This window comes from Hyperolius riggenbachi, chromosome 9 (genome assembly GCF_040937935.1).
Source record: "Hyperolius riggenbachi isolate aHypRig1 chromosome 9, aHypRig1.pri, whole genome shotgun sequence".
NCBI lineage: Eukaryota > Metazoa > Chordata > Amphibia > Anura > Hyperoliidae > Hyperolius > Hyperolius riggenbachi.
Genome location: NC_090654.1, coordinates 265,431,024 through 265,445,001, shown reverse-complemented (window position 1 = coordinate 265,445,001; position 13,978 = coordinate 265,431,024). Strand labels below are relative to the sequence as shown.

At 46.8% G+C, this 13,978-nt stretch overlaps 1 protein-coding gene across 1 annotated transcript; it reads left to right on the top strand.

Moving 5' to 3' along the window:
• The first annotated feature begins 1,054 nt into the window (after positions 1-1,054).
• LOC137532068 (steroid hormone receptor ERR2-like) lies at positions 1,055-6,627 on the top strand. The gene is made up of 3 exons (XM_068252198.1): positions 1,055-1,167; positions 5,160-5,429; positions 6,293-6,627. The coding sequence occupies exons 1-3, from the start codon at positions 1,059-1,061 to the stop codon at positions 6,535-6,537; spliced, it is 624 nt and encodes a 207-aa protein (XP_068108299.1). The 5' UTR covers positions 1,055-1,058; the 3' UTR covers positions 6,538-6,627.
• Positions 6,628-13,978: the final 7,351 nt, after the last annotated feature.

The following is a 13,978-nucleotide window of genomic DNA, read 5'->3' as shown; positions in this document are numbered from 1 at the left end:
GGCTGACACTATCAGTGAGAGGTATATAGAGGCTGACACTATCAGTGAGAGGTATATACAGTAGAGGCTGACACTATCAGTGAGAGGTATATAGAGGCTGACACTACCAGTGAGTAGTATATAGAGGCTGGCAATATCAGTGAGAGGTATATAGAGGCTGGCACTATCAGTGAGAGGTATATAGAGGCTGGCACTATCAGTGAGAGGTATATAGAGGCTGACACTACCAGTGAGACATGTATAGAGGCTGGCACTATCCGTAGGTTACTCTATAGGTGAGAACTAATAACATTGCACAGAGCTCTGTGATCTTCCTATAGGAGGGTTAACTCTGCAGGTCAGGACTCTGTGGTTTTCATATAGGAGGGGTAACTCTGCAGGTCAGGACTCTGTGGTCTTCCTATAGGAGGGGTAACTCTGCAGGACAGGACTCTGCGGTCTTCCTATAGGAGGGGTAACTCTGCAGGTCAGGGCTCTGTGGTCTTCCTATAGGAGGGGTAACTCTGCAGGTCAGGACTCTGCGGTCTTCCTATAGGAGGGGTAACTCTGCAGGTCGGACTCTGCGGTCTTCCTATAGGAGGGGTAACTCTGCAGGACAGGACTCTGCGGTCTTCCTATAGGAGGGGTAACTCTGCAGGTCAGGGCTCTGTGGTCTTCCTATAGGAGGGGTAACTCTGCAGGTCAGGACTCTGCGGTCTTCCTATAGGAGGGGTAACTCTGCAGGTCGGGACTCGGTCTTCCTATAGGAGGGGTAACTCTGCAGGTCAGGACTCTGCACTCTTCCTATAGGAGGGGTGACTCTGCAGGTCAGGACTCTGCGGTCTTCCTATAGGTGGGGTTACCTTGCAGGTCAGGACTCTGTGGTCATGCTATAAGAGAGGTAACTCTCCAGGTCAGGACTCTGCAGTCTTCCTATAGGAGGGGTAACTCTGCAGGTCGGCACTCTGCAGTCTTTCTATAGGAGGGGAGTGCTGTGATTGGTTTCTTGTTTATTTGTAGATTTGAGGACAAGAATTGTGTCACACCTTCTGGTTACTGAGCCAGAGAAGATTTATGCTATGCCGGACCCGACCATTCCTGAGAGCAACATCAAAGCCATGACCACACTGTGTGACCTCGCTGACCGCGAGCTTCTGATGATCATCGGCTGGGCCAAACAAATTCCAGGTCAGACACTGTTCACTAATCACCTGTCCACCAATCCACCATAACTAACTGAGCACCCCTCACTTGTATTCACTCCAGTATATGGCACTGTATAGATAATGTGCATGGCTACAGAAGATGTGAATGCTATATCTATATATATCCAAATACAAATCAACCGTTGTGGGAATAAGGGAAGGGTTTAAGGGGTTGGGGTATACAGTCCATAAGGGTGTGGAGAATATAAGGGACAGTATAGGGGGATAGGTGAGGACGGTATAGGGCGCAGTATATAACAGAGTGTGTGTGTGTGTGTGTGTGTGTACAAACATGGACATGTATGTGCTGCCATCACTGAAAACGCCTTGAACAATTTCAACAAAAATTGGTTTACAGATCCCTTACTACCTGGAAAGATATGTTCTGTGACATGACTATGTACTCTATAAAGTGCTGCAGAAGATGTCAGTGCTATATAAATACATTATAATAATATAGTAGGATTTTGGACTAGGACTATAGTAGAATTTGATCGAGAGCTCCTCTGAGGACAGTCCGTGACATGACTATGTACTCTATACAGTTCTGCAGAGGATGTCAGTGCTATATAAATACATAATAATAGTATTGTAAGACATTAGGCTATGACTATGGTAGGGATTAGATTGTGAGCTCTTCAGAGGACAGTCAGTGACATGACTATTTACTCTGTAAAGTGCTGCAGAAGATGTCAGTGCTATATACAGTAGCAAGAAAAAGTATGTGAACCCTTTGGAATTATAAGGTGATCTGATCATCTAAGTCACAGCAATAGACAATCACAGTCTGCTTAAACTAATACCACACAAATAATTAAATGTCTTCATGTTTTTTATTGAGCACACCATGTAAACTTTCACAGTGCAAATGGAAAAAGTATGTGAACCCCTAGACTAATGACATCTCCAAGAGCTAATTGGAGTGAGGTGTTAGCCAGCTGGAGTCCAATCAATGAGATGAAATTGGAGGTGTTGGTTACAGCTGCCCTGCCCTATAAAAAACACACACCAGTTTTGAGTTTGCTTTTCTCAAGAAGCATTGCCTGATGTGAATGATGCTTCGCACAAGAGAGCTCTCAGAAGACCTACGATTAACCCTCTGGGGGATAATCCCGAGCTGAGCTCGGGGTAAGCCGCCAGAGGATTTCTCAGGCCCTGGTGGGCCGATTTGCATAATTTTTTATTGTTGCATGCAGCTAGCACTTTGCTAGCTGCGCGTATATACCGATCGCCGCCGCTCCGCGCTGATTCGCCTCTACCCGCCGTGCCGCGCCGCTCCCCCCCCCCAAGACCCCGTGCGCAGCCTGGCCAATAAGTGCCAGGCAACGCTAAGGGGTGGATCGGGACTCCCTCTGACGTCACAACGTCGTTGACGTCATCCCGATCGTCGCCATGGCGACGGGGAAAGCCAAACAGGAAATTCCGTTCTGAACGGGATTTCCTGTTTGCTTTGATTGCCGGAGGCGATCGGAGGGGGTGGGGGGATGCCGCTGCACAGCGGCTATCATGTAGCGAGCCCTGGGCTCGCTACATGATTTAAAAAATAAAAATTTTTAAAAAATAGTGTTGCGCCACCTCCTGGGCGATATAATTGTATCCCCCAGGAGGTTAAGAATTGTTGAGTTGCATAAAGCTGGAAAGGGTTATAAAAGTATCTCCAAAAGCCTTGCAGTTCATCAGTCCATGGTAAGACAAATTGTCTATAAATAAAGGTAAGCACTGCTGCTACACTCCTTAAAGGACTTCCGAGGCCAGACAAGCAAAAATAAATCATTACCTGAGTGTTTTTTAAATCCATGGAGGAAGCCATCAGCGTCCTCCGTTAATTTCCGCCGCAGTTATTCACTTAGAACTGAGCCGCGGCTGCGCAGTACGCATTGACGCAAGTGCGGCTGCGCAGCTCTCAGCCCTCCTCCAGCCGCGTCCTCGCTCCCCGCATCCTCCTGTGCATAAATCGGGCGCGGCTGGAGGGCTGAGAGATGCGCAGCCGCACTCACGTCAATGCGAACTGCGCAGCCGCGGCTCAGCTCGGCAGCCATCTTTGAAGGGGAATAATCAAACGACCTTTGGGGTGGGGTCGGGACCCGACCTGGGGCTAGTTCTATGTGAATAATTGCGGCAGAATTGCTTCCTCCATGGATTTAAAAAGCACTCAGGTAATGATCTATTTTTGCATGTCTGGCCTTGGAAGTGCTTTAAGAGTGGCCATCTTGTAAAGATGACTGCAAGAGCACAGCACATAATGCTCAATGAGGTGAAGAAGTATCAGAGTGTCAGCTAAAGACTTACAAAAGTATCTAACATATGCTAACATCTATGTTAGCTAATCTACGATACGTAAAAAACACTAAACAAGAATGGAGTTCATGGGAGGATACCACAGAGAAAGCCACTACTGTCCCCAAAAAAAACACATTTCTGCACGTTTAAAGTTTGCAAAAGAGCACCTGGATGTTCCACAGCAGTACTAGCAATACAGATGGACAGATGAAACCAAGGTTGAGTTGTTTGGAAGAAACACACAACACTGTGGGGAGAAAAAGAGGCACAGCACACCAACATCAAAACCACATCTCAACTGTGAAGTATGGCGGTAGGGGCATTATGGTTTGGGGCTGCTTTGCTGTGTCAGGGCCTGGAAGGATTGCTATCATCCAAGGAAAAATAAATTCCAAAGTTTATCAAGACATTTTGCAGGAGAACTTAAGGCCATCTGTCCACCAGCTGAAGCTCAGCAGAAGATGGGTTTTGCAAGAGGACAACGGCCCAAAGTAAGTAAGGGCTCGTTTCCACTATTGCGGTGCGAAATCGCCTGGATTCCACCGCTGACGAAATCGCATGCGGATGCGATTCTGCATGCGTTTTTTGCCGCGATTTCGCATGCGATTCCGCATAGGTAAGGGTATATGCGATTTTAACCATGTCACTGCTTGTATAAATTAACATTGATTTTTATGCGGAATCGCGGAGAAAAACGCATGCCATTTCCCTATTAAATACATTGCCTGCGATTCACCTGCATTCCACACACAGCCGAATTCTGCGGGGTCTACCGTGCAGAAAAATCCTGCACAGAAAAACGCAAATGAAAACTGACAAGTGGAAACAGTCCCATCCAATTGTATTGCCTATGCGAATCCGCATACGTTGTCTGCATGCGGATTTGCGCTAGTGGAAACGGGCCTTAAATAAACAGCATAAACAGAAGAAAATAAGCCTTCTGGAGTCCTGACCTCAACCCGATTAAGATGCTGTAGCGTGACCTCAAGACACTAATTAAAGCACCAGACATCCCAAGAATATTGTTGAACTGAAACAGTTCTGTAAAGAGGAATGGTCAAGAATTACTCCTGACCGTTGTGCACATCTGATCTGCAACTACAGGAAACGTTTGGTTGAAGTTATTGCTGCCAAAGAAGGTTCAATCAGTTATTAAATCCAAGGGTTCACATACTTTTGCCACCTGCACTGTGAATGTTTACATGGTGTGTTCAATAAAAAAAATGGAAACATTTAATTATTTGTGTGGTATTAGTTTAAGCAGACTGTGATTGTCTATTGTGACTTAGAAAAAGACCAGATCACATTTTATGACCAATTTGTGCAGAAATCCATATAATTCCAAAGGGTTCACATACTTTGTTTTGCTACTGTAAATACGTTATAATAATACACCTTAGTAGGATATTGAACTATGACTATGGTAGGATTTGATTGTGAGCTCCTCTGAGGACAGTCCGTGACATGATTATGAACTCTACACAGTTCTGCAGAAGATGTCAGTGTTATATAAATACATAATAATAGTATGAGAGGACATCAGACTATGACTATGGTAGGGATTAAATTGGTAGCTCATCTGAGGACAGTGACATGACTATGTACTTTGTAAAGTGCTGCAGAAGAGGTCAGTGCTACAATACATAATAATGATGTATGACTGTAGAGAGATGATGTATGTATGGGTCTCCTCAGGTTTCTCCTCTCTGTCTCTGGTGGATCAGATGAGTCTCTTGCGCGGATCTTGGATGGAGGTGATGCTGTTGGGTTTGGTCTTCCGATCTCTCCCCTTCCCAGAGAAGCTGGTGTATGCTGAGGACTATATTATGGATGATATGAAGTCCCGGATCTGCACTCTGCGCCCCCTCTATGTCTGCACTACACAACTGGTACAGCGATACAGACATCTGCGCCTGGAGAAGGAGGAGTATGTTACACTAAAGGCCCTGGTGCTCACCAACTCTGGTAAAATATATACTGACACTGCCTATATTGACAAACCATAAAATGTACACTGCATACTGAAACACTGCATATACTGACATCCCATACAGTGCGCACTGCATAATGACTCTCCTGCAGGGACTTCATACCACCTCTCTCTCTCTACTGCTGAGGCCTCATCCCCTTTCTCTGTCCTGCAGGGGCCTTAACCTGGCTTTCTCTTTTTTATGCAGGGTCCTCTTCCTGCCTTCCTCTTTCTGCAGAGGCCTCACGCTGCCTTTCTCTTTCCTACAGAAGCCTCATCCTGCCTCTCTCTCTCCTACAGTGACCTCACCCTGCCTCATTTTCTAACCCCTGCAGGAGTTTCTCACTACCTCTTTCTCTCCTGCAGAGGCCTGACCCTGCCTCTCTCCCTCCTGCAGGAGCCTCATCCTGCCTCTCTCTCTCTCCTACAGTGACCTCACCCTGCCACACTCTCTCACTCCTGCAGGGGCCTCACACCACCTCTCTCTCTACTGCAGGGGCCTCATATCATCTCTCTGTTCTACAGGGACCTTAACCCACCTTTCTCTTTTCTGCAGGGGCCTCACACTGCATTTCTCTCTCTCCTACAGAGGACTCACCCCATCTTTCTCTCTCTCCTGCTGGAGCATGGACCCTGCCTTTCTCTATTATGCAGGGTGTCCCCACTCTCTCTCACCCTGCCTCTGTCTCTCTCTCTCTCCTGGGGAGAGGAAGGGGACCTCTCTCACCTCTCTCTCTCTCTGCCTCCTCCAAGGGCCATGACCTCATGTCCCTCTCCTGCTGAAGCCATAAATCTGACTTTATCCCTCCCTATTCTGACAACCAGCAAGTAACTGACTTCCTCTCTTCCTCTGCCACAGATTCAGCACAAATTGAGGATGCACAGAGTGTTCAGGACCTGCAAGACCTTCTGCAAGAGGCGCTACATGAATATGAAATGAGTCATCACCCTAATGAGCCGCGGAGAGGCGGGCAGCTTCTCCTCACCCTCCCCCTCCTCCGCCAGACTGCCAGCAAGGTGCTTCATCATTTCCACAGTGTGCGGATCCAGAGCACAGTGCCAATGCACAAACTCTTTCTGGAGATGCTGGAGGCCAAGACTTGACTGAGTGGTCTGCACCAACACCAGCAGCACCAACTTGCCTCTGCCAGCTATGGCAATAAAATGGCAAACACGTTATCAACTATGGCAAGTACAGACTTGCACCTATAACAGGTACAGACTGGCACCCATGGGAAGCACAGTCTGGCACCCATGGCATGCAATGCATAGACTGGTACCTACGGCAAACACAGACTGGCTCCCATGGTAAGCACAGAATAGCACTTATAACAAGCACAGACTGGCACCTGTAATGACCATAGCAATAATATTAAGAAGTAACCCTCACAGATGGATCTGAGTGAATATATAACTTGGAGAGCTTAGCTCTCTCAAACCATATCACCCACTATGGGCCTCAAAAACTTGAACAACAAGCTCAAAACAAAAGAAAAAGAAGAAAAGCTCTCAGAGGCCTCAATAATCCATGTATAAGTGCAAAACTTTATTTGGAGACTAACAAACGCAGCATACCAAAATTTAAAACCAATTTCTTAAAAATCTGAGTCCCCGGGGTTCCCCGCATCACCCTGTCACGCTGATCCAGTGCATCAATCGTTTCAAAGAGTAGTGCTCATACTTCCAGGCACTTCTATACAGTTCATAGGTTATAATCAGTCCAAGGCAAACTTTGGAACGATTGATGCACTGGATCAGCGTGACAGTACTAGCGGTGTACACTATGGACCTAACTGGAGCATTTATATATTTTTTGACATGGGCCCTATTTTTCTGAGTGCACTCGTAATTGTTTTTTGAATAGTGATCTATTTAGATTGTACAGGACTTCCTAATATATATACAGGTAGTTTTGCAGATTTACTGTTACTCAGTCAATTAGGCTAGCCAATACGCTGCAGCAACAAAAAGGCACTGATAGGTCTGTGTGAATGGAGTGATGTATGTGAGGGTGATGTGGGGAACCCCGGGGACTCCAATTTTTAAGAAATTGATTTTAAAGGGAAGGTTCAGGGAACTCTTGAAAAAAATAAAAATCCCTATCCACTTACCTGGGGCTTCCTCCAGCCCGTGGCAGGCAGGAGGTGCCCTTGCCGCCGCTCCAGAGGCTTCCGGTCGTCTTCGGTGGCCGACCCGACCTGGCCAAGCCGGCTGCCAGGTCGGGCTCTTCTGCGCTCCATGGCCGGGCTCTTCTGCGTCCCACGCGGGCGCGCTGACGTCATCGTACGTCCTCCGGGCTGTACTGCGCAGGCGCAGAACTACTGCGCCTGCGCAGTACAGCCCGGAGGACGTCCGATGACGTCAGCGCGCCGGCGTGGGACGCAGAAGAGCCCGGCCATGGAGCGCAGAAGAGCCCGACCTGGCAGCCGGCCTGGCCAGGTCGGGTCGGCCACCGAAGACGACCGGAAGCCTCTGGAGCGGCGGCGAGGGCACCTCCTGCCTGCCACGGGCTGGAGGAAGCCCCAGGTAAGTGGATAGGGATTTTTATTTTTTTCAAGAGTTCCCTGAACCTTCCCTTTAAATGTTGGTATGCTGTGTTTGTTAGTCTCCAAATAAAGTTTTGCACTTATACATGGATTATTGAGGCCTCTGGAAGCTTTTCTTCTTTTTCTTTTGTTTTGGACCTGTAATGACCATGGCAAGCACAGACTGGCACCCATGGGAAAAACAGACTGGTAAAAATTAAAGGGACCAGGGCTCAAAACTCACAGATCGCCAGTAGCTAAGACAACATCCCAAAATAAACGAGATTGTTGGTGCCACAACAATAAGTTTGGGCAACCTTGTTAATCATCATGATTTTCCTGTATAAATTGTTGGTTGTTACGATAAAAAATGTCAGGTAAATATATCATATAGAAAACACACACAGTGATATTTGAGAAGTGAAATGAAGTTTATTGGATTTACAGAAAGTGTGCAATAATTGTTTAAACAAAATTAGGAAGGTGCATACATTTGGGCACCACCAAAAAGAAATGAAATCAATATTTTGTAGAGCCTCCTTTTACAGACATTACAGCCTCTAAATGCTTCCTATAGGTTTCAATGAGAGTCTGGATTCTGGTTGAAGGTATTTTGGACCATTCCTCTTTACAAAACATCTCTAGTTCATTCAGGTTTGATGGCTTCCAAGCATGGACAGCTCTCTTTAACTCACACCACAGATTTTCAATTATATTCAGATCTGGGGACTGAGATGGCCATTCCAGAACGTTGTACTTGTTCCTCTGCATGAATGCCTTAGTGGATTTTAAGCAGTGTTTAGGGTCGTTGTCTTGTTGAAAGATCCAACCCCGGCGCAGCTTCAGCTTTGTCACTGATTCCTGGACATTGGTCTCCAGAATCTGCCGATACTGAATGGAATCCATGCGTCCCTCAACTTTTACAAGATTCCCAGTCCCTGCACTGGCCACACAGCATGATGGAACCACCACATTTTACTGTAGGTAGCAGGTGTTTTTCTTGGAATTCTGTGTTTTTCTTGCATGCATAACGCCCCTTGTTATGCCCATATAACAGTTTTAGTTTCATCAGTCCACAGCACCTTATTCCAAAATGAAGCTGGCTTGTCCAAATGTGCTTTAGCATACCTCAAGTGGCTCTGTTTGTGCTGTTGGGGGAGAAAATGCTTCCTCTGCATCACTCTCACGCATAACATCACCTTGTGTAAAGTACGCCGAATGGTTGAATGATGCACAGTGACTCCATCTGCAGCAAGATGATGTTGTAGGTCTTTGGTGCTGGTCCGTGGGTTGACTCTGACTGTTCTCACCATTCGTCGCTTCTGGTTATCCCAGATTTTTCTTGGTCTGCCACTTCGAGCCTCAACTTGAACTGAGCCTGTGGTCTTCCATTTCCTCAATATGTTCCTAACTGTGGAAACAGACAGCTGAAATCTCTGAGACAGCTTTCTGTATCCTTCCCCTTAACCATGATAGTGAACAATCTTTGTCTTCAGGTCATTTGAAAGTTGTATTGATACCCCCATGTTGCTACTCTTCAGAGAAAAGTATAAGAGGAGGGAAACTTACAACTGACCCCCTTAAATACTCTTTCTCATAATAGGATTCACCTGTGTATGTAGGTCAGAGGTCACTGAGCTTAACAAGCCAATTTGAGTTCCAATAATTAGTTCTAAAAGTTCTGGAATCAATAAAATGATAACAGTGCCCACATTTATGCACCTGCCTAATTTTGTTTAAACAATTATTGCGCGCTTTCTGTAAATCCAATAAACTTCATTTCGCTTCTCAAATATCACTGTGCATGTCTCCTATATGATATATTTAACTGACATTTTTATCATAACAACCAACGATTTACACAGGAAAATCCTGACAATTAACAAGGTTGCCCTAACTTTCACATCCCACTGTGTGTATAATATATATGTGACCAGCTTCCCTGTTCCTGCTGAAGAGAAGCACCCCCAGAGCATGATGCTGCCACCACCATATATGACAGTGGGGATGGTGTGTTCAGAGTGATGTGCAGTGTTAGTTTTCCACCACACATAGCATTTTGCATTTTGGCCAAAAAGTTCCATTTTGGTCTCATCTGACCAGAGCACCTTCTTCCACATGGTTGCTGTGTCCCCCACATGGCTTGTGGCAAACTGCAAATGGGACTTCTTATGCTTTTTCTGTTAACAATGGCTTTCTTCTTGCCACTCTTCCATAAAGGCCAACTTTGTGCAGTGCCAACTTTGTGTAGTACCTATAGCCTCATCTACACGCATAGATGAGGCTCCGATCCGGCGGCTCGATTAGCCGCCGGATCGCCTCTTCCGCATCCCCGCGCGTCCCTGCCGCGTCTCCGCTCGCGCGTCGGATACGATTCCCAGCTTGTCCCCGCCGGCGCCGCTTATCTTCCGCTCGATTCCCTGCCATTGTCCCCTCGCAGGGAACGAGCAGGGAATCGGCAGTGGGGAGATCCGTCCTGTCGGATCGTATCAATTGAGCAGCATCAGCGGCTCGATTGATAAGGAACATCGGAGCCTCATCTACGCGTGTAGATGAGGCTTTAAACAAGGACAGACTGGCACCCATGACAAACAAAGACTGGGACCTATGGCAAGCACAGTTTAGTGACTATGGCAAGCACACTGGCCCCCATGGCAAGCATAGCGTAGTACCTATTGTGACAAATAGTAGTCTTAAAGATCGCACACCAACATCCAGCAGAGGTGGTGGGAGCAGGACCAAGTATCCAAAGTCCATACAAGTATCCAAAGAGGGTCCGCACGCCACTTTAACAGGAACTTTTTCCAGCTCCTTCTAAAATGAGCTTTTTATTGATCCTTTATTCCTGTTAAAGTAGTGTGTGGACCTTCTTTGGATATTTATTGTGACAGCACAATAAGACAGCACAAGAGCAGCCTTTCCAGAGTTTCCTTTAAGCTTGAGGGCTCTTTCACACTGGGGTGGTGCGGTAAGTTTACCGCACCCCGCCGCAGCCTAAGGGAAGTCTATGGGGTACTTCATACTACCCATGGTGCGATACGCTGTGCCGGAAGTGCCCTATCTAACATGAGTGCATACCTACATTGCCGTATGGCTCCTGCGGAGGACTGGGAGTCATGTAAGTCTATGGCAACGCAGGGGATTTAAAAAATGTTGGTGGCGGCGTTGCAGCGTGGAAGCGTATTTTTACAATACTCTTCCGCGCACTTCCGCATTTCCGAAACAGGAGTGACCGTAGCATCACTTATTGTTTAGATGAAGGCCAGAAGGGGATTACCGCATACTAACATGGTAATCCCTGAAGGCAGCGCTGCCGCCAATGTGCAGTCTGAAACCGGCCTCAGTCTTTTTAGAAATTGAAAAAAAAAAAAAAAAAAACAGAGGCGTTTCTGTAGAAGCACTCACTGTAGTATGCCTTCTCAACACAGAAGGTATTTGAGATAATTCGACTTTAAAAGCGACTGTGGTCTCCCACAATGCATCACTACTGAATATGCAAATTATCTCTTTATGCCCCTGAAGCCATGATTACATTCAGAACCGCAGGTGTATAGCAAGCCTATAGCTTAAAGTGAATGGGAACCGCGTTTTTTTAAAAAATGAAGCAAATACTTACCTAAGGAGAGGGAAGGCTCTGGGTCGTATACAGCCTTCTGTCTCCTCTCTCGGTGCCCTCTATCCTGTGCTGGCTCCCCCCCCCCATTTCAATCCCCCACCGAAAGGGTATTTGGAAGTCTTCGGGAGCCGTGTCCTCCCGAAGACGTGCGGCTCCATACTGCACAGGTGTGAGCGTGCAAGAGAGCGTGCTTGCGCAGGCGCAGTACTGGGCCGCCCTTCTTCAGGAGCACTCGGGCTCCCTGAAGACTTCTGAAGCCTCCTTCGGCCGGGTAAAGCAGTATTTTACTAATTTAGTCAAATACTGCTACCGGGCGAGCCAGCACTGGAACGAGGGGACCAGGAGAGGAGCGGGAAGGCTCTATAGGACCCAGAGCCTTCCCTCTCCTTGAGTATCTGTCTCATTTTTTTAAATGCAGTTCCCATTCACTTTAAGGTCTCTTTCACAGTGGGACATTGCGTTTTGATGCGACGTTAAAGTCGCAACGCAAACTAACGCAATGTCCCAAAAATGTCACAACGCAACTCTATGCCCTGTTATCGTCGCATATAGTAGGCATACAGGCAATGAAAAGTATGCTTCCAGGTCATTACTGAGCATGTTCAGTCTACCGCAGTTAATAACGTGTATAACGCACAGCATGCAGCACTTTCTAATAATGCTACATGTTACACACAAACGCAACGTGTGCACTGTGAATGTTGCACAGACTTAGTATTACTGTGCATTAGTACACGTTAAAACTTTTTTCTAACATGCGACTTTAACGTCGTCCTGTGAAAGAGGCCTAAAGGAGTTATCAGGGAAAAAACTACAAATGAGCTTTACTCACCTGGGGCTTTCTGCAGCCCCTTGCAGCCGACTGTCCCACACTGTCACCTCCGCTCCCCGCCGCTGTCCCGCTCTCGCCGTACGGTGCAGAGGCCGACCACGGGGTCAGCCTTACTGCTCCTGCGTGAATCGCCGCTGTCAATCATGGCCACATGGTCCGCCGCGAACTGCGCAGGCAAGCAAGCCCCAGGTGAGTAAAGCTCATTTGTAGTTGTTTCCCCTGATTACTCCCTTAAAGCCCAGGGTTCCTTAAATACTCTGCAGGGGTTCTTTGGTATATTTCCCCATCGAGGGGGTTGGCGGAAGTATGATAGAGAGCACACTATTATAAGGGCTACTGTAAAAAGAAGCACTAAATTGGGGGGCAGAATAATAATGAACACATTAATAAAAAGTACTAGAATAAGCAGACATTATAATGAAGGGCACTGTAATGGGGGTAGTGACATAAACAGCCAAACCAACTTTTAAAGAGACCATGCCACCTGCAAAATATATTCAGATCCAAATAGTATTTACAGAGTTCCTCCAGGGTAAAAAGACTGAGAAAGGCTGCTCTATAGGACAGGGGCTTAGCCCAGTAGAAAAGAATAACCAAGCAGCTCAGGGTGAACTTAAAACTATTAGGAAATTATAGGGGACTAAGAGAGACAGAAAAGCCCTCCTACTAAAAAGCAATGCTCAGTGTATTTGCCTTCTTAAAACAGAAAGTATTCGCGATAATTCAGCTTTAAAGGACAACTGTAGTGAGAGATAAAACAAAAGTAGGCTACCTGATCCGGAGGGCTGAGCGGATCAGGTAGCTGCAAAAAAACGCCTCTCCCAGCCGCTCCTGAAAAGTGGCCCACTTTCACTTTCGTGACCTATTGGTCACAACTCTGCAAGGAGAGACTGTGTGTCTCTCATAGCGTGCAGGGAGGCGGGTGAGCGGCAGGGGGCGCGGCCAGGGATGGAGAGCTGCCCAATGACAGCTCTGGAAACCCTGCAGGAACGCCCCTGGCGGGTGTTTTGAACAGGGAATCCCTCTCCCACATGTTTACCTCTGAGTGACAAATATTGTTGTTAATCTCAGGGGGCTATAGCGCGGCGGTGGGGGGCAGAGAGCAGCAGTCTGGGGACTCAGAGGCATGCCAGCAGGCAGAGGGACTGTCCATCTGAAAAACAGACAGTTGGGAGCTATGCTTACATCCAGAACCGCTGGTGTATAGCAAGCCTATAGCTTGTAAATTTACTGATTCACATCAACCCAATCTTTCTGTAGAACCTAATTGTCAAGGCCGTTTACACTTCCACTACACAGTGTCTTAAATCTGCAGAGTGTCTGTCTACTTTCATGGAAGCAGACATAGAGTTAACATTCTGTATGCACAAATTAGCTGCTCTGCTGCACAGCTGAAAGATCAAATTACAGTTGTGATTAATCACAGATGAGGGGGAATTAAACAGGCTAAACTCTCTAAATACATACAGGGTGCATTTCTCTGTTTTTCTTCTGTGCAAGAGTTCTGGTCCTTAAAACTACCCTCACAAGGGAAGCTCTAAACTCATTTGAGGTGCCTGACCTGGACTAGTT

Excerpts from the sequence above, each read along its gene's own strand:
- LOC137532068 (XM_068252198.1), top strand. The coding sequence starts at position 1,059 with ATGCCGGACCCGACCATTCCTGAGAGCAACATCAAAGCCATGACCACA. Across the intron at positions 1,168-5,159 it reads CTGGGCCAAACAAATTCCAG|GTTTCTCCTCTCTGTCTCTG; the intron begins GTCAGACACTGT and ends GGGTCTCCTCAG. Across the intron at positions 5,430-6,292 it reads CCTGGTGCTCACCAACTCTG|ATTCAGCACAAATTGAGGAT; the intron begins GTAAAATATATA and ends CCTCTGCCACAG.